Consider the following 18114-nt stretch of genomic DNA (forward strand, 5'->3'; position numbering starts at 1 on the left):
AGGCGCCCGCCGCTCCCCCTCTGTGGCCTGGCAGTACAAAAGAGCCCCACAGGGAGCAAGGGGCCGGCTCCCAACACGGGTCGGCCCAAAGCACATCTCCCACAAGTGCACAGCACCCTCCCTCCTCCTAGAGCGAAGGGGAACCACTCCATCCCCCGGGGAAAGCCAGAAGGGGAGACACAAGACATGCAGGAACCTTCGCAAAAGCCATTCCCGAGGTACCGGAGCAACCAGCACGAAATCCAGGCAGGCTGCGAGGCCGGTCTCCACCGCCCGCTGCACGTGCTGCTCCACGGTGGAACACGGCCGCGTGCTTCTACTTTTGCAGGACCCAGGTCTTGCAGAGAGAGGTCTTGCTGTTAGCTCTCCAGCCCTCCCTCGTTTGCCTTTCCGTAATGATCCCAAAACTTGCATTCCACACATTAGCCAGCAATTAGCCCAATTTATCACAATATAGATCTACCTGGGAACAGAAGGAAAAAAATCCCCCCCACACACTAAGGTCTGGCAGAGGATATTTTTTCCTGTGGTTCCCCCTCCCCTCCACTTATAAAAAAATTTAAAAAATAAAATAAAAACAAGCAGAACAATCCTTCATGATAAGATTAAGGTCCTTGATGTGTGAGACTGTTTCAACATGCCCAAAAACTGTCGAGCTCTCTCCTGCATGAAGAGTTGGTCTCGGGTTCCACCACAGGCCACCGCTTTCCAAGCCCTGGTCATCTACGGAGATAAAAGCAAGCATGTGTACACCACAGGTAAGGGCGAGGACAAACACAATGTCGACATCCTGTTTTAATAACATAAAACTAACAACTCTCTGCTACCCAAGGGAAATAAAGCTTCAACCTTAGGAGCACCCATCTTGCAACCAGGAGGAACTTGCACACCACCAGTTACTCATCACAGCCGAGATGGGCGTTCCTAGCAAAGGGGGTTACGCTCAGCGGTTTCCCAGGTGAGTGCTCCGTTTCAAGACAACCCATGTGCCCTTTCAGGGCTTTCCCTTACTTGGCTTGAGACAAAAACCCCAAAGCTCAAACCCACTAAGGCTCCTTGTGCTAAAGAGATTCCAGGGGGATGGAGGGAATTCAAGAACAGCTTTGGGGTTTACTCCCAAGCAGTTCGATTCCTGCATGAGCTGCACAGCCCCAGGTCTAGATTGGTCAAAGACCATCCTTAACAGCAATTTGGTGTCTGTAGTTTCAGCAGCGCCCTGCAGCACACAGCAAGAGCTGAAAATCAGGTGTGCTTCAGTCACTGCGTGCAGAAAGGGCACCCATGAGGTGTTCTTCCACTCCAGGAAAACCCCTGCGAATCCTCCAATAAATGCAGCCAAGCGATACACAATGCCCTGAACTGGAAATACCCATTTACACGCACTGCAAAGAACCAGAGCTCGAGCTCCAGTGCTTGCTCACAGTAACAAGGCCCCGCGCAGCCGCAGCATGGCTTTGGGGCTGATTTAGGCTCAGCCCACAGCTAGGTGAGCTTCCTTAATAAATAACTGCCACTGCCAGTAACACCAGTCCACCACAATAAATCCCGAGAGCCCAGCAACACCACAGACAGCTCTGCTGTCTTTGGGCAACAGGATTTCACTGCACACCTGTACTGTCACCATACAAGCTGCCTTACTGTCACCTTCAAGTCACTCCCAAAGCTTTATTTATATGGAACTCTTAGCTCTCAGAGCAACACAGCCCTGCCGAGGACAGGAGGAGAAATGGAAGTGTTTAAGTAGAGTCTATTTTGAGAGGGGGAAGGAATTACTCTGGCTGAGGAGTACTTATTTGTCAGAAGAAAGAGCTTTCACAAGAGACAGCTCTAATCCAGGGACAGATGCAACCCTCCTTGCCGCAGTGTTTTGTGAAGACTGAGCCAAGGCTGCTCAGTGAAGACTACCCTGTACCCGGGCTCTTCCTGGGATCTGTAAACACCCCCACATTACCCCCAGTTGCAGTTTCACCCCCCACCACGGAGAGCACGTATTTTCATCCTCATTCAAGCTACCAGAGAGCTCCCATGACTTGGCCCAAGCAAATATCTGCAAAACCATGGTCCAAATCCCCTTCTCTAAGCCCCACTGCCTAACAAAGCAGGGGTGCCCCTCTCCTAGTGCACTCTGCCTGCAAACATACCAAATGGTGAAGGTTTCAAGGAGAGCACAAGAAAGTGTATTTGTAGGCCACGGACTTCAGCACAGCCCAACGTGCTCCAGTGCTGAGCTGAGGAACAAGGGTAGCTGTAACACCACCAGCCTCAGCATGAGCTACAAAGGTGGCACGCTGTCAGCTGGAGCTCTGTACTGCCACAGGTTCAGGGAAACAGCAGAATAAAGCCAGCCTACGCTGCCTATGGCACACAGCCTTCATCACAACCTAGAAACACCCTAAAAATCAGAGAGATGGGAAATACCTTTTTGTTTGGCATTTATACAGCACTTCACAGGCTTGCTATACACAGGGAAGCAAAAGATGAGCCTACTGTTGCCCACTCAAGGAGTGCTCACGGGAAAAGGGAAAGTTTTCTTCACTGCTGGGTCAATCCTCTGAATTCCCTGATGGATTGGGACAGGACATGGATTCCCATGAGGAAATCTGCAGCCAAACAAGCAGGCCACAGCTCTGATCAGCCATGGGGCTTTGAGCCCCAGCAGAAGGGCAGGTTTGCAAAGAGACAGGAGGGAGCTGCAGCATGACACTGCTGGCTCAGCATCTCCAAACCTGGGCGCAAAGACAGCCCTGACAGCATATGGATGCCTACGCAGGAATGCGCAGAGCTTCATCCCCTCACTCCTCCTCCCGAGGAGGGACAAGGGCTGCACTACCAGCTAACCTCCTGACTGGGAGGGCAGTGGCTGCAGGGCTTACCGGTGCCAGTGGTCTGAAATGGCTTGGCATTTTCCTGCAGGACATCTTCTCTGGCTGCTCTTGCATGAAGGCTCTGTTGAGCAAACCGCTGTCGTTCTTCCTGCTCGAGGAGGAAGGGTTCAGGGACCTTGACATGAAATTCATAGGCTGCAAAGGGGAAAAAAAAAAAAAGTATAAAGAAACAAGTTAATTTGCCCTACCAGTGCTGATACTTGGCCCGGCCAAAAGGCCGGCTAACAAATCCTGCCCTTCATCCACGTTCACATGCGCTGTTCCGAGGCAGCTGCAGGTGGCAAAGCTCCCATCGCTGCTTTGCACAGGGTTTCTCTGGCGCAGAAGCCAGCTCTACCCCTGCTCCCAGCACAGTACCCCTCACCTGGGCTCTTTTGAAACAGACAGTCTTGGGGAGGGCAGGCACGTTTTGCGTCATATCTTCATCCACAATATCCAGGGCCAGAGACTTCCGGACCTTCTTGATGGGACTCCTGCGCAACTGGGGGACACAGAAAAACAAGCGTTGGCATGAATCAACCTGGTGAACTCCCATCCTAAGGGCCCAAGGTGCACAGCAAGCCCACGTCACCCCAGGTCTGCATTGCACCAGCACCTCGGGAAGAAGGCATGCAGCAGCCTTCCCCACCACAGGGCAGAGCAGCCTCCAGTGCTCTCCTCCTGGCACCAAGAGCCACCGGTTTAGAAGAGGAAGCCCCTTTCAGTAAGAAAGGAAGGCCACCAGGGAACTGAGCCAACAGACTTTGCATGCCAGCCCACGGCCTTCTGGGAGCCCAACTGGCCACAGATGCTCCAAGTGTGCCACGGATCTCTCCTGTAGGTTAGGGACATGGCATCTCCTAGCATGCCCTCAGTTCAGCATAAACCAGGACACAGCTGGCCGTGTTTTAAGTAGGCCATAACCTCAGGCACGTCTTGCTGATTAAAAGACAGCAGCCGTGGGCCAAAACCTTCTGGGCATCAACAGCAGGATGAACAAAACCAGCCAAAACACCCCTCAACAGCACAGGGCAGCTCAGCAGCAGGTACTGGATGCAGAATCAGCTCACCCCTTGTTTCCTCTTCTGTTTCTCAGGCTTCACATCATCCTCTATGATAAGTTCGATGCCGGCTTCACTGCGGAGCACCTCTTTCAAGTCTTCTTCCAGGTGAGGAGTCTGGGGCTGGTGATAAATGCAGAGAGAGAGAGCACAAGACAGTCAAAATCTGTAGGCTGGGCAGACTCAATATTATTTCCCTCAAGGGATAATGGGGTCCGGGAGCCCACTGTGGGAGGACAAACATAAAGACGACTTATTTACTTCCCAGCTAGAAAAGACATGACAAGGTTTCTTCTAGCCCGAGACATTTACAGGATCTCCAGGCATGACAGACTCTTATCAGCTGAACCCCAAATGTGCTCTCGAGAGACCAGTATGCACAGAAGGCCTGGGATACTGGAAACTGCCATCCCCACAACAGCTGCATTCAGAGACTGAGTTCCTCAGAGATGCCTAGGTAGATCATTCCCTTGCTTTTCCTCAGGGTCATCAGTAGCCAAGCACTGCAGCCTGATTCAAGGGCAGTTTTTGGCATTTTTAGCTGGTTTACAGAGGAGCTAAGAGTCCCGTGGCTACTCACCATGACATGTTCACCATGACAAGGTCCCCTTCATCCCTCCCATCTCAGCCTGGCACTACCAAACTGTACCTTGTTATGGCACAGATAACAGCTCGCTCACAGCTCCACTGGAACCTACCCCACATCCCCTTTGTACGCATTACGTTTCTGCCATCGGCAAGCGGCAGACCTGCCCAATACTTACCAGAGGCCTAATTGGTCCATATTTCTCCAGGGCGTTTTTGAAAGGTGTGGGGGTGTGAGGAGTGTTGTCCACCACATACTTCTGATCTGGTGTGACAAACCTGGCAGCAGAGAGTGGGAAAGATGACGGATCAGACATGCTGTAACCCACACAAAGTAACCCCCCTCCTTCTGAGCCCTCTCATTACACGAGCCACCTGCAGAGTCTCATATGGCGGCAGCAGAAGCCACCTGCCTGGCTGGACTGCTCCTGGGGTGTGAGCAGGGCAAACAGGCACAGAGGAGCCTTTAGCAGGGAAAACATCTTTCAGACATGCCAGCTATGCTGCTCCACCCTGCCAGCTGCCAAGCACCCTTGTCAGAAAGCGGTACAGCACCTCTGCCAGGCGACAAGCAGTTCTGCAGGCCAGCCCTACTCTGCTGGCAGATCTGCTCAGGCCTGGGCTTTGTGACAGTCACAGCCGGACCAGCACAAGTCCTGGGTGCAAATGCACTTAGAGCAGCCAAGCCAGCTCACACCACCTGGATGGGGGAGCTGCTCTGGACCATGCCAACAACAAAGCGGTTTTGCCAGCACAGCCAGCGCCCCCAAACACTGTGCTGCTTCAGTACAGCAACAGGTCCGCCAGCAAAACACCCCTTCTCACCTGCCTGGTACAGCGCCTTGGGCAATCATTGCCCTGGACTGCCCCTCAGGACAGGCAAAGCAGGGGGTGCAAAGCTGAAGGGATGGATCTGAACAGCTCTTGCCACGAAAATCAAATCCCTTCCCTGCTGGCACAGGGCTCACAGCACAGCAACGCTTCCCAGACAAAGATGTGCACAGAAGGCAACAGCCCACCCAGCAGCTGAGCACGACGGTGGTCACTTGGCCGTGGCCCCAGTCAGCCTGGACACTTGTTCCCTGCAGCTCAGAGAGGAGCTGTATTTGGGGGAAAACACCGATTTAAGGAAATCCCCAGCCTGCCCTGCCCCTCTCTCAGTAGTGCCAGTACAAGAACTGGGGGTGGTATGCTTGAATTGGACCAGACTCCTGTGTGACAAAGGACGCTGCTCAGCTGGGGATGGGGGAGGAGGAAAGGACTTACGCTGAGTTCTTCTGGAGCAGAGGGGTCTTGTCCCTGTGCAGAGGAGTGGTGACGATCACCTTCTGACTGCACACAGGCGTGGAGGTCAGAGATGGGTTCTCCAGTTCCAGTGTATCCTGTTTGGTCCAAAAGTTTAAGAACTGCACAGTACAGAAAAGAAAGAGAGAGAAGACACTCAGTCTCAAGCATCTCAGTATCACAAGTCATTACATTTTCCTAAATATGGGGGGAAACCTGAAGTAGGGACAATTCTCCCATGGTGAGTGGCACAAGAGGGATCCGTCCCAGCATAAACCAGGATGACTCTTACAGTCCTGTAGATGGACACACTGATGAAAGTTGCCAGAAGGCGCCTCACACCCATAAAGATTATTCACTTCCCACAAGGGATGAGTTGATGTCTACAAGCAGCTACGGGGTGAGAGAGAAGTCTCTCCTCACACTGGTCTAGATAAGGCCAAGCAAAATGGTGAAGGAGGGGTAACGCCAGCCCACCAAAGCTCTATTCCCACCTCAAACATGAGGGAAGTCCACGTAACACAACAGCGTACAAGTTAGCAGATTTTGCATTGAGCTGTCTTCAGCCTAAACTGTGAGAAAACCACAAACCATCTCACCCCTGCTAGGATTTTACTTCATGACAGCTAATAAGCGACAACTTTACTCCCGTAAGGAACAAAGTTTGTACCCAAGAATCTATTGGGAGAGAAGAGCTGTGTGTGTTACATTAACGGACAGTTAAAGCTCAGCCCAAGAGGCAGGACATGCCGTTTGCCTTCTCAGATTCACTCCAGGCCTTCCAGCCTGCCACACTCTGCAGAGCTGCACATTTCAGGTCTCACTCTGACTTCCCAGTTCTTGCTGGCCTTGCATTTGAGGTGCACCTGAACCCAGGTGTCAGACTGTCCGGTGGTGCTCTCCCATGTGCCGCCCAGGGCTGGGCTGCAGAAACAGCAGAAATAAAGGCCTGGAAGGCACAGGTAGACAGGGTCTGAACAACAGAGCAGCTGTGGGAACTGTGCTGGAGAACGCAGCAACACAGCAGCCTTTATTCTGTTTTATAGACAGAACTCCACCAGATCAATATACAAGACACTAGTGGGTTTGAACACCACAGTGCTCCAAGATGATGGAAACCATGTGTGCACACGTGTGCGGACACTGTAGGAGGCGTGACAAAGGCTGAAAGCACCCGAGTCCCTTTTGCAAAGGAGACAAGCCCAGGGGCATTTTCCTAAGCACAGCAACTCAGAGATCCGCACAAGGTGTGTGCTGCCGAGCCTGCCTGCGTGACTTAACTGGAAACGAACAGGGAAAGCCACTTTTCACTGTTGCCACGCTGCTACCCACAGCTGGGGCAGCAATGCCGTGGGGACAGAAGCACCGTGCTCTCCAGCAATCCTGGAGCGGGCAGGCATGTACATCTGCACAGTGGTGTCCTTCCTCACAGCAGGCACATGCCCTGCCCATCACACAGGGCAGCTGGGCTTCTCCAACGCTGCAAGCGCTCCCAGAGGCAGACACAGGCTGCTGCTCCCACAGGAAGGGCAGCGCTGGAGACAAGCAAGGTGAGAACCCAGCTCTGCGCCTTGCTTTAGCAAAGAGACACACCTTGTGCACTGGCACTGCCTCATTCAAGGAAGGAGAAACACAAAGCTGGCAGAGCTGATGGGAATACATGGCATTAAGTCAAGCAGACAGAGCACTAACATGCTTATTAGCTCACAACCAAGCCCGAGCAGAGGAGCACAGACCGGGCTCTGCCATTGCTCTGTACCTGAGATGGAGAGAAGGGCAGTGTCTTGACAGGGGTGCTCTTGGGCGTCATGCTGTTGCAGGAGTCAAGGAAGGAAAGGCTGGTGCTGGTGGCATTCTCCGTGACGGGGGAGAGGGAGATCTTCCTCTTCTTCTGCCTCTTCAGCACAGAGGGCGGTGTGCCAAAGCTCACCTCTGCGTGCGGAGAGATGGGGATGAGCTCCCCCTTGCTGCTCTTGCTGAGGTCAGAGATGGTGTGGCCATCCAGGCGGTACTCGGTCATATTGGGCAGGGATGGCGTTGGCTTGCTGGGGGTTTGCCTCACCGGGCTGTTGCTGCTGCTGCTGCTGCCGGCAGAGGGTTCCTCAGGCAGGTCAAACTGGGTCAGATCACACCACCCGTCTGGGTCCTGCGCACAAGGGAAACCATCAGAAGCAGCCCAGGAAGGAAAGCTGAGCAGCCAACCGGTGCGGATGCAAAGATGAACTGGGAGGTGAAATAAGCGGGTGTGCGAGATCACACTGGCTTTTGCAAGGAGCCTGGCTAGACCAGAGCTCAAGCCCTCCTCCCCTCTGCTGCCAGCACAGCTGAGAACCAGACCAGGGAACTCACCCAGCTGAAAGCTGCTGTTTGTGCACAGGGCAGATTTTTCTATTTACGCCAGGCTGGTTTCCCAGTTCAGTTCACAGCACAGCTGCACAAACAGCTGCACCCCCACACAGAGCAGACGAAAAAAGCAGCTGGGGACAGGGGCTGAATGAAGCGACTGTCACCCAACAGCAAAGCACACTCTTGGGCACACCAATACAGCGGGACACAGGACTCTGCTGTAACACGCACTGCTGGAAGCAGATTAAAAATAACCAGACCGGTTCAGAGATCAGCTGCTTCCCAGCTCAACCCCACAAATACCCAAAGTACCACACAAGCAGGCCCTTAAGGACCCACAGATGGGCCGTTAAGCCTTGGGTACAGACTCTATGTCCTCCTATACACATGCAAAGTGGATCCTTCACGGATAATCAGCTCATAAGCTCCTCAGGCAGGCTGGGGGCTGCAGAGACATTTCCCTCTGATGGTAGCAAAAGTGATTCTAGCCAGCCTCCCTCCCTGGCATGCCTCGATCACCCTGGGGACCTCAGCACTGCCTGGCTGGCCCAAAATTACTAGTTTCAGTGAAGCTACCTCCACTGAAAGCGAATGGTGGCATCATCCCGGTGTGAAGGGGTCTGTCCTGCACACTACAAGTGGGCCTGGTCCCTGGGCCTATTCCCAGTCTGTCCTGTCCTATCCCATCCCGTAACAGGAGGGAAAAGAAAGCCCATAAGCATGGGCCTGACCTTTTATAAAAGGGAGAGCTGGGGACACTCTGGCTGATAAAGGAGGGCTTGAGATCAGGTTTGCCAGCATCTACAGCCTCCCACACCAGCAGAGCCCATGCACAAGGACACCCACCTAGGGGAATTTGCAAGCCCCGAGCAATACTGGCAGAGCTGGAAAGGCCTAACCCAGCCCCAGAAAAGAGACGGGGGGGGGGGGGGGGGGGGGGGAAGCTGCAGGCCAGTGACAGGCCCAGCCCTCAGGGGGATGCCCATGGTGATGAGCAAGGGGACCCAGTAAGTTCACTCAAGGGAAAAGGGTGGGGATCAATCTCCCTACATTAGCTGGAGGAACGAGGGTCTGTTACTTACAGATTCAATCATGTCCAGAGCTTCATTAAAGGCTGGCACAGATGTTGGGTACAAATAGTTGGCAGCTTCGACGACCCATTTGTACGGTGATGTGACAAATGAAGAGGCATCCTCAGGCACCGCATCATCTGGGGTTCCCTCGGTGTTGTGCTCTGCCAGCTCAGCAGCCGGCAGCTCTGAGGGTAACTCCTGCACACCCGTCACTTCCTCGTCACTGACATCCTCTTCCTTTATTTCAGAGACATCAACTGGGCAGTTCGGCAGGACCGTCTTTGCACAAACAACAAAGAAAGTCCAGCCCTTAGGAGCAACAATGTCAAGTCCTGGGGACAAAAAGCAAGGGTCCCTGGACACAATCAGCTCTGCCTGCTCTCCCACCTGCCATTCAGTTTGTTTCACATCCCTGTTCTCCCTCACTGCTCTGCCCCATACCCTCCCTGAGCAGGAACCCATGCAACATAACAAGCACAGGACTGTTTAATTGAAGATTTCACTTAACTGTATCCCAGGAGAAAGTTGAAAAAAAGCTTAACAGATAGCACTAATTCTGCATTTCCTACTTCCCAAGAGCCTGCCTTTGAAAACTACATGCCTTCTTCATGAAAGAATAATTGGGTGTACTTCCCCTGCTTCCCTTTTTAGAGGAAAGCAACACAATACCTCTTCACCATGTCCCCCCCTCTGTCTGGAACAGCCCCCTCCCACCAGCAACAGCACAACAGAGGCAAAAAAAAAAAAAAAACAACCTTCAGTCTCCAAGACAGACCTGATGCTGGGATTGGCAAGATAACAGCACCAGCAGACTGCTGTCCTCCGCCTGGATAACACACTCAGGCTCACAATACACCTCTAGCTCTTGGAGGGAGAGATCTCCCAAGAGCCAGTCTCTTGGAGAAGGCTGGGGGAAGGCACACACTGTCTGTGTAGACACCAGGCTGTGGCAAAGGCCATGTGAGAGGCAGCAGAAGGGTGGATGAACAGCTCTGATATGCCTTAGCAGAGCAGGGGACTGACCCAGCTGCCTGCTGCAAACGTGCTGGCGCAGTACCTGGCTCCCAGCTCTCGTTCGACTTTGCTTCTCCTTGTCATCCACCTCCACGAGCAAGTACAGTGACTTGGACCCCTTAGTTTCATTGAGGAAGCCTCCTGTGTCCACCTTCCGCTTGATGGTGGAGTTCCAGTGATTCTTCACAGCATTGTCTGTCCTGCAGAGAAAGCAGAAGGAAACAGGAATCATCATTTACAGCAGCTTTAAAGCACAGCTCCTACATGCTCTCCAGCCCCATCCTGTGAGCCCAACACATGGATCTCCACTGGCTACCCAGCTGTGAAGGCAACAGTGAGCAAAGAGGTCCTACCTCCCAGGCAGTAGCTTGGCAATCTCCGCCCAACGATTCCCCAGGACCTTGTGGGCCTCAAAAATGATGCGATCCTCTTCCTCTGTCCATGAGGACTTCTTCACCTCAGGGTTCAGGTGATTATGCCAGCGTTCCCGGCACTGCTTCCCTAACCGCCCTTTCAGGTGCTTGGCTATCAGGGTCCATTGTTTGGTGCCATATTTTTTAACCAGTTCAATTACCTTTGAAGAGAGCGGGAGGGAAATAAGGAAATGGAATAAAGGAGAGGAAGGTCAATACACTCATCTTCAGGCTTTGCTCTTCACCTCTCTTGGGACCAGGTAAGGGCAGACAGAGAAAGGCCCCCTAGGAGAAAAAGCTGGAGGGATCCAGCCCAGACAACCAGGTGTACCAACACTTGTGAGAGCAATGATTCAGCTAAATTTCTGAAAGAGGCTGTTTCCATGCAGACTTTTTGCCACATGGCACCTGTGAACGCAGACAACCACTCACAGAAGATGGGGTGGAGACTGGCAGGAACACCAAGGGCAGAGGGGCTCAGATTTAAAAACACGTGCCCAATTTCTGAGCCAGGGCCAAGTCCCACGTGCTCCAATGCTCCTCTGCCCTCCCTCCTACCAAGGACCTGGCCACACGACAACAGTCCCCATAAGCTCTGCACTGGTCTGCTCGCTGGGACAGAGGCGCAGCCTCCCTTTAACAGAGGCTACTGCACCAAGGACATGCCAGGGCCTGCAACTCCACCCCCCGCTAGCAGCAGGATGCCCAGCGAGAGCTCCAAAGCAAAACCGAACAATATTCACTTAAGAGCGATCCACTTTGCCACCTCCCCTTCACCCAGAGCTTTGTCACTTCTGCCTGAGGCTCAATGCAAATACCTCTGGGCACGGAATCTGTTCTGAGCCCCTGTGATATGTCCATGGCACAGTCAGGACAAAACAATCTACTGTCTGCAATGTTCAGTCCACCAAAATCTTAGAGAGGAGGTTGAAGTGTTCTCAAAGAGCATTTCTACCCTGGCCAGCTGCGTTCAGCTGAAAGGTGCAGGTAGACATGTGATGCTCACAGTGCTCTTGACCCATAACAAATGTTCCTAACTGCAGACTCTTGACTATTAAGTGCAGACAAATGGACCAAAGACACCAAACTGAGGCACAGGCCAAGGAGCTGGAGAGCTTGCAGGGCAAAGCAATGTGCATTGTCAGGAGGAGAAAGCTGGAGCCCAGCCTGGCCAGGATGGCAGTGGGCACCATGACTGGGTAGGCTGGCAGAGTCAGGACGTGCCAAGGGAAGGGGAAAGCAGGCAGCTATTGCTCTGCTGTAGGACGGTGGAAGCTTCCTTAGGACGTGCTTGACATAACACACAGATGGGAGGCAAAAGGGACCATAACAGCCTGTAATGGGACCACAAGGGAAAGAAATGGGAGCAGAAGTGTTACAGAGAATCTGACAAACTAGGAAATTTTGCAGCAGAAAACCTTGGTAGAAGTTGGAATTCATTCCAACTTTTCTTAAGCACATCCAGATGATGAGTTTATCTGAGCTGGCCCCTCTCAGCTCACTCTGAAATCAGCAGAGAAACGGATTTGCAGAAGTCATGATTCACCGAGCTGACCTCAGACATCCACTTTAGGCTGTCTACTGTGGCACAGGAAATGCCACTTTTATTTTCTCTTGGGTCCAACATGGGCAGGTGGAGATCTGCCAGCAGGCAAATGAATTAATTCCCTTTTCTGCTCTTTCTCTTGGCACCCTACTGCAGCAGTACTGTGTGAAAGGGAGAAGGTGTTTTGCTAAAGAGGCCTAGACCTGCTTCTGCTCATCATGACCACAGCTGCATTAGTCTGCTCAGAATAGGTCAGAGTGCTGCTCTTGCGGATATCCACCACTGGAAAGAATTACCCACAGTTTACATAAAGACCCGAAGGTCTGACGCCTCCATCCTCTCTGCAGACAGAGACAGTCCAACACTCAGATCCTCTCGGCCCTGACTTACCTTTTGGTCCTCCTCTTTGGTCCAAGGGCCCTTAACCAAGTCTGGATTCAACACTCTCAGCCACCGGTACTGACACTGCTGATCACTGCGGTTCTGGGAAAAGGAATGAGAGGAGCCATGCATTAGACCAGAGGCTTCGAAAGCCCCTATAGCAACAGCAGTCCCCACACACATAGGTTGTCCCACAGAAAACCTGCAGAAGCACATGGACAATACAGACAATGACTAGCGCACTGGGCACAGGGACAGGAACCTCAGTTTCTCACCCCAGCTCCAACAGACTCTGCCTTGAAAGTCTTCTATGCAAGAAGGATGTCTCCTTGCCCTGAAGGAGCACCATTTCACAGCCTGGAGCTGCAGTCACAGAACCAAGTCCCACTGTACAAGGTGTGGCACAGAGACAAAGAACCGGCACGACGAGCACAAGAAGCAACATGCAAACACTACGATTCCCAGCAATGCAAGGGGTCACTTACAGGAAAGTGACTGGCCAGGAACTTCCAGTCATTCTGCCCGTAATGCCTTACTAACATCTTCAGCTGCTCATCCTGCAAAGAACAAAGACATCCACTTTCATATACACTGAGGCAACACACACCCCACAGGCACCCCTTGGCTGACGGCACCAAGAGAACAAACTAGATATTTTGAACTGTCAAGAAGATGTTTTTTGGCATTCTGCATTCAGGGGAGGAAGGTAGCTCACACCGTCCCTTAGCAGCGCTCCAGTACATGGAGCCCAACTGCAACAGACTGTTTGGTTCTGGGCTCTGTACTAGGGCACGCTCATACAGTGAGCACAAAACAAGAGCTCATCTCTGTTCCAGTACAGTCTGGTTCAAACCCTGTGGCCAAGGCTACCTGCTTATCCAGCCCCAGTACAACCCTGACCAGACAGTCCATCTCCCAGCTCAGCCACTGCTTTTGCCTGGCCAAGAAAGCTGACTGGTTTAAGTGTATCACCACTAGCCCGGTGATTTACTGTCTTTCAGTGCTATTGGGCTCTACAGCATTTCTTTCACAAACCCTGCTATAGCCCAGGTATACCTACTCTTACAGCTCACACATAGCCTGCCACAGATGTCCCTGCCTGTGTGCTCCGGCTGGGCAAACAGAGGCATGGAATAATTCCCTGCCCAACATGAGCCCAAGGCTTTGATCCCTGCACAAAGACCACCTTACTTGGTGTTCAGACCCCAGAGGAGACAGGACATCTTGTAGCTTTCAAACAGAACAAAGATGGAGGGACTGAGAGGAGGGAAGAAAATATCCCAACTAATTTCAGGCTGTCAGCCAGGATGACTAAATCATAATCCCAACAGTCTCAACGCTCCCTGCTGTTGCTAGGGGAAAAGGAGGACATTTCCACTGCACGATTCAGCTTACTGGAGGCCTCAGCCAGCCTCTGGAACCCCTCTTTACTCATAGGAGCACTGCGGGCAGCAGATGCCTCGCTCAGGGCTCGTACGCTCAAGCTAAAGTGGCTGGAGCCCTTGCTCTCCAGGCAACACTTCAAACTGCCCTGAACCTCCCAGCCTTATTAAGACAGCAGGAGGTGGTGTCATGGCCAGCAGGTGAGGACTGGGGAAGGCACCCAAGCCACGGGTGCAATGCCAGAGGCCTACCCCAAAGCACCTGCTCTCAGCAAGTGCTGGGCTCTCACTCACCTCTTCTTGTGTCCACTTGACTTTGCACCTGCCGTCCCGCTGCTCCGGCACATCTGAGTCGGTATCCTGGTAATGCAGCTCATCCTGGTCCTCACTAGAGATGAATAAATGAAGATTATAATTTCTGCCTCCAATAAAAACACAGCAGAGGGAGCAAGCTCCACCATGCAGAGCAGAGCTCCAGAGCGCAACCTGCACTGTGCAGAGCAGAGCTCCAGATCTACTCTCCGCCAGCACTGAGCCCCAGTACCTCACAGACATTCACTCAGACACCCCAGGTTTACAGGAGTCCCTCAGCTTTGGACTCCCGGTGCACGCTAGCAGTTTTTATGCTGCCGAGAGCAGGGGAAGGAGCATTTCTCTTGATTTCTGCTCCCTTCTCTCCCTCTGGGAGGACTTTGCATCTAGGGACTGGCACCATTTCCCCTCCTTATAGCTCACCAGTCTTCCCGATTGCTGGAGCAAAGAAAAGAAGCAGCAGCCAGGCGCCAGCCCGCTCCCGCCGGGCGGGCAGCCCCGAAGGGCTCTGCACATCAGCGGCCCGGACCCCCCCGGCCTGCCCTGTCACCCCCCTGCTACCGAGCCGGCAAGGCCAGGCCCGCACCCAGCTCCCGGCTGGAGCCAAGCGGAGCCGTTAGAGCGGAGCCCGGGGGTACGGGGCCGCGGCCCTGCCTGCAGCCCGCCGCCCCGCCGGAGAGCGGGAACGGGCCGTCAGGCGGGGCGGCGGGGCCGCGCGGCGGAGAGGAGCCTCCGTGGGGTCCGCGGGGCCGGCCCGCCCCGGCGGGAAGGCGCGGGGCCGGCCCACGGAGCGGCGGCGGGGCCCGCACTCACCCGCGGCTGCGGCGCGCCATGGCGGGGCCGGGCGGCGGCGGCGGCGGCACTTTCCTATCTCGCGCCAACGGCGCCCCCCCGCCCGCGCGGGGCCGGGCCGCGCATGCGCGCTGCTGCCTCCCGCCCGCACAAAGAGGCGCGCGCGGGAGGGCGCCCGCCCGCCCCGTCCCTGAGGGGCGGCACCGAGCCCCCCACAGCAACGGCGGCCGGATCGCCCCCGGCCCGGGTCACCTCTGCCCCTGCAAACCCCGCCGGCAGCCCCCGGGAACGTTCGTACCGAGATCCCCCCGGACGCGGCTCTGCTTGGCTCCGGGAAGGGGTTTGCTTCTGCCACCACGCTGTGGTCACTTCCCTCAGGCCACAGCCAGCCGTGGGACGCGGGAACCCCGCCGGCCGCCTCCCGTCAAAACATAAAAAAAGCCAATTAAAATCAACCACCTTCCCCACGTTGCTTTCGCAGCGCCTCTCGCTCCAGGGGTGCGCTATGGGCTCCCCAGAGGAGCGCACAGGCCTGGCGCTTCCTAGAAGCGACAAGAGGCGGTGAGCGTGGATCCCGGCGGATCCCGGCGGGCCGCGGCACGGCCGCACCGCGCACGGAGAGTGGGACAGCAAAAGCCGCAGGGGCAGCAGCCCCGGCGACAGCTGGCCCTGAACGTGCCACCGCTTCGTACACCTGCACCTGGGACTCCTGCTCCTTTCACGCCGCGCGCGCACCTGCTAGCGCCCGTGCATCTGCTAGCGCCCATATGTCATCTATAATGTCCGTGTTCAGCCTCTGCACGTGGACGCTCCAGGCCAGCGTTTCAGAGCGAACAACGCAAAACTGGAGAGATGTCACCTTGTTGGGGACCCTCTCTGGGTGTTGTGTCCGGGCAGGAAGGCTCCGTGTGTCCCTCCTCCTCCTCTCACAGCGGAGGACCACGGCTCCTGCGAACACCCCTCTGCTCTCCAGGGCCGCCCGCCGACAGGCTACAAGCACAGCTGAGCCCTTGCAGGACTCAGTTTACCTGCAGCAGTCAGCCACAGCCCACAATCACTGCCCCTGTGCTTCAAAAGAAGCAAGCAAAAACCCCTCCCTCTCCCAAACTAGCTTAATTGGAAATTAGCCTGTTCGTTAATGACCAGAACTATAAAACTGATATAAGCAACACTGGCAGAAAAAGGATCAAGATCTTCAAAGGGGTCTCTATAGAAGCTGAAGGTAGGTAGTGCTTTTTTAGTCTATCTTCTTAGCATGTATTCTTTATTTCTCACATATTAATTTATTTAAATTATCTTTAAGGAAGAAGTATTTTAATCTTTTAAAGAAAACTTTCTTTCTAGACTGACCATACAGCTTTCCCCCCCCCCCCATAGTAAATACAGGAGCTTTTTACTTCTGCTTTTAATGCATTTAGTGTAAGAAATGGTTTCAGGACACAGTAGCTGCCTTCCCTGAGCTGCCCCGTTCCCTCTGGGGGTGGCTGGAAGGCAGCTGCTGACTGAGAGGGTGGCGAGGATCCCCCTCCTGGGGAGCATGAAGGAAGCTCCTGCCCATGGAGCGGAAGGCAGGGGTGTATGGCATGAGAGCGGCCAGGAGGGCCTGTTCCCAAGGTCCTCCCTCGGTGCCCTGTGGGGGCTGTGGGACCCCACAGGTCTGCAGGTGGGGGACACCACGTGTGCGGCTCTCATCTTCAGGTAAGATGAGATTTGCTCCTCAACCTCTGCCATCCTAACCAGAGCCCAGTTTTAGTGCCTCCATCTCAAAGGGACTTAGCTCTAACTGGAGTTAACGGTCCCCTGACTCAAAGAAAAAGTGTCTTGTGTCTCTGGGGAAAACTAGCTCCATCTTAGACCACTAGCAGATGAAGAAGTTTACTGAGACTTCACACCCAGGGGTACAAAGCTAAGGGTAGTGGTATACAGGCTGAGGCTGAACAAGTACTACTCTAGGGAGGCTCCATGATGACCTCTGAGCAGTGAACAGGCCTTGGTGCAATTGTGCTGCTCTAGAAGACAAGGACAGGCTGGATGCCCACCTACCTCTCCTGGATCCCACCCAGCTCCTCGCTCTCCTAAGCAAGACTGAGACAGGATTTTGCAGCAGATCAGTTCAGCTGCTATAAGTGTGCAACTCGTTAGTGAACAGTAATGAACAATAACATGTTTATTCTAACAGGGACATCCCGGTCTCCATAAGCCTCTCAGTGGTGGGATTCTGCACCATGCTGTCCACCAAGAGGCACGGTACCAGCATCCTGACCATAAAGGAAATCCTGGAAAATGGGTTTGTGGCTGGGGCCTCCAGCCATACCCATTCTTCTCCTGTCTGCAGTTATTACATGGACAACAGCAGTGCCTCCAAACCAGACGCCTGGGAGTTTCTCATGGACTTGGACAACGCAACAAAAGGCAGTTCCCTGTGTGCCATCAAGCAGTCGGAGTCTCTGAGCAGCTGTGTGAAGACTGACCTGCACAGCCTGACCCTGGGTGTCTCTGACCTCAGTTTTGCCTGCTTCTGCAAGACCCACCATAGTCAGGCTGCTTTTGACCTCTCCAGTCTGCCTTGTGAGCACCCCAGCAGAGCCAGCTGCCTGATGGACGTGGCATCGCAGAACACCTCAACGCCGTGCAAGACAGAAAAGCACCCCAAACCGCTGGAGAGCCTGCTCTCCAAGAGCATCGAGCTCGTCGGTGACCTCTCAACCCTTGGGAAGACGCCAGTACCCAAATGGGAGATCTCGGCAATAAAATCCCCCCTGGATACCAGCCTGTCCCTTGATGTGAGCGCTGAGGAGTTAAAGTTACTGGGATGCTCCAAGGCGGACGTGCCATCCCTGGAGACCTCTGTAGTAATTCCTCTGGCTTGGCCTGGTGCCTTCAAGAGGCACCCTGCGCTGATCTACAGGCCTGCCACCCCCGAGACCCAGCCGAGCGATCTTGAGCCCGTCCCTGTGTTTCTGCATCAGGCTCCGTGACGCCGCTGCCCGGGCTCCACGCCGGAGCGCGCTGGGCTGCGGGGTGCCTGCCCGGCGACCTCCTGCGCTGCAGAGCAGCTGGG

At 54.2% G+C, this 18114-nt stretch overlaps 2 protein-coding genes across 2 annotated transcripts in view; both read right to left on the bottom strand.

The window, feature by feature from the left end:
- Positions 1 to 14322, bottom strand: MYBL2 (MYB proto-oncogene like 2). Its single transcript, XM_082326141.1, has 14 exons — positions 14244 to 14322; positions 13053 to 13124; positions 12577 to 12669; positions 10581 to 10801; positions 10271 to 10427; positions 9989 to 10120; positions 9223 to 9492; positions 7554 to 7940; positions 5777 to 5916; positions 4690 to 4789; positions 3935 to 4048; positions 3250 to 3366; positions 2874 to 3020; positions 1 to 723 (listed from the first exon to the last, which is right to left on the bottom strand). The coding sequence occupies exons 2-14, from the start codon at positions 13107 to 13109 to the stop codon at positions 595 to 597; spliced, it is 2064 nt and encodes a 687-aa protein (XP_082182267.1). The 5' UTR covers positions 13110 to 13124; positions 14244 to 14322; the 3' UTR covers positions 1 to 594.
- Positions 14272 to 18114, bottom strand: part of IFT52 (intraflagellar transport 52) — an 18378-nt gene continuing 14535 nt past the window's right edge. Inside the window, exon 13 of the mRNA XM_082326143.1 lies at positions 14272 to 14337. Within this exon, the coding sequence (XP_082182269.1) occupies positions 14335 to 14337 (3 nt within the window). The 3' untranslated portion in view covers positions 14272 to 14334. The remainder of the gene's footprint in view (positions 14338 to 18114) is intronic.

Source organism: Platalea leucorodia (assembly GCF_965183815.1).
Source record: "Platalea leucorodia genome assembly, chromosome: 13".
NCBI classification, from domain to species: domain Eukaryota; kingdom Metazoa; phylum Chordata; class Aves; order Pelecaniformes; family Threskiornithidae; genus Platalea; species Platalea leucorodia.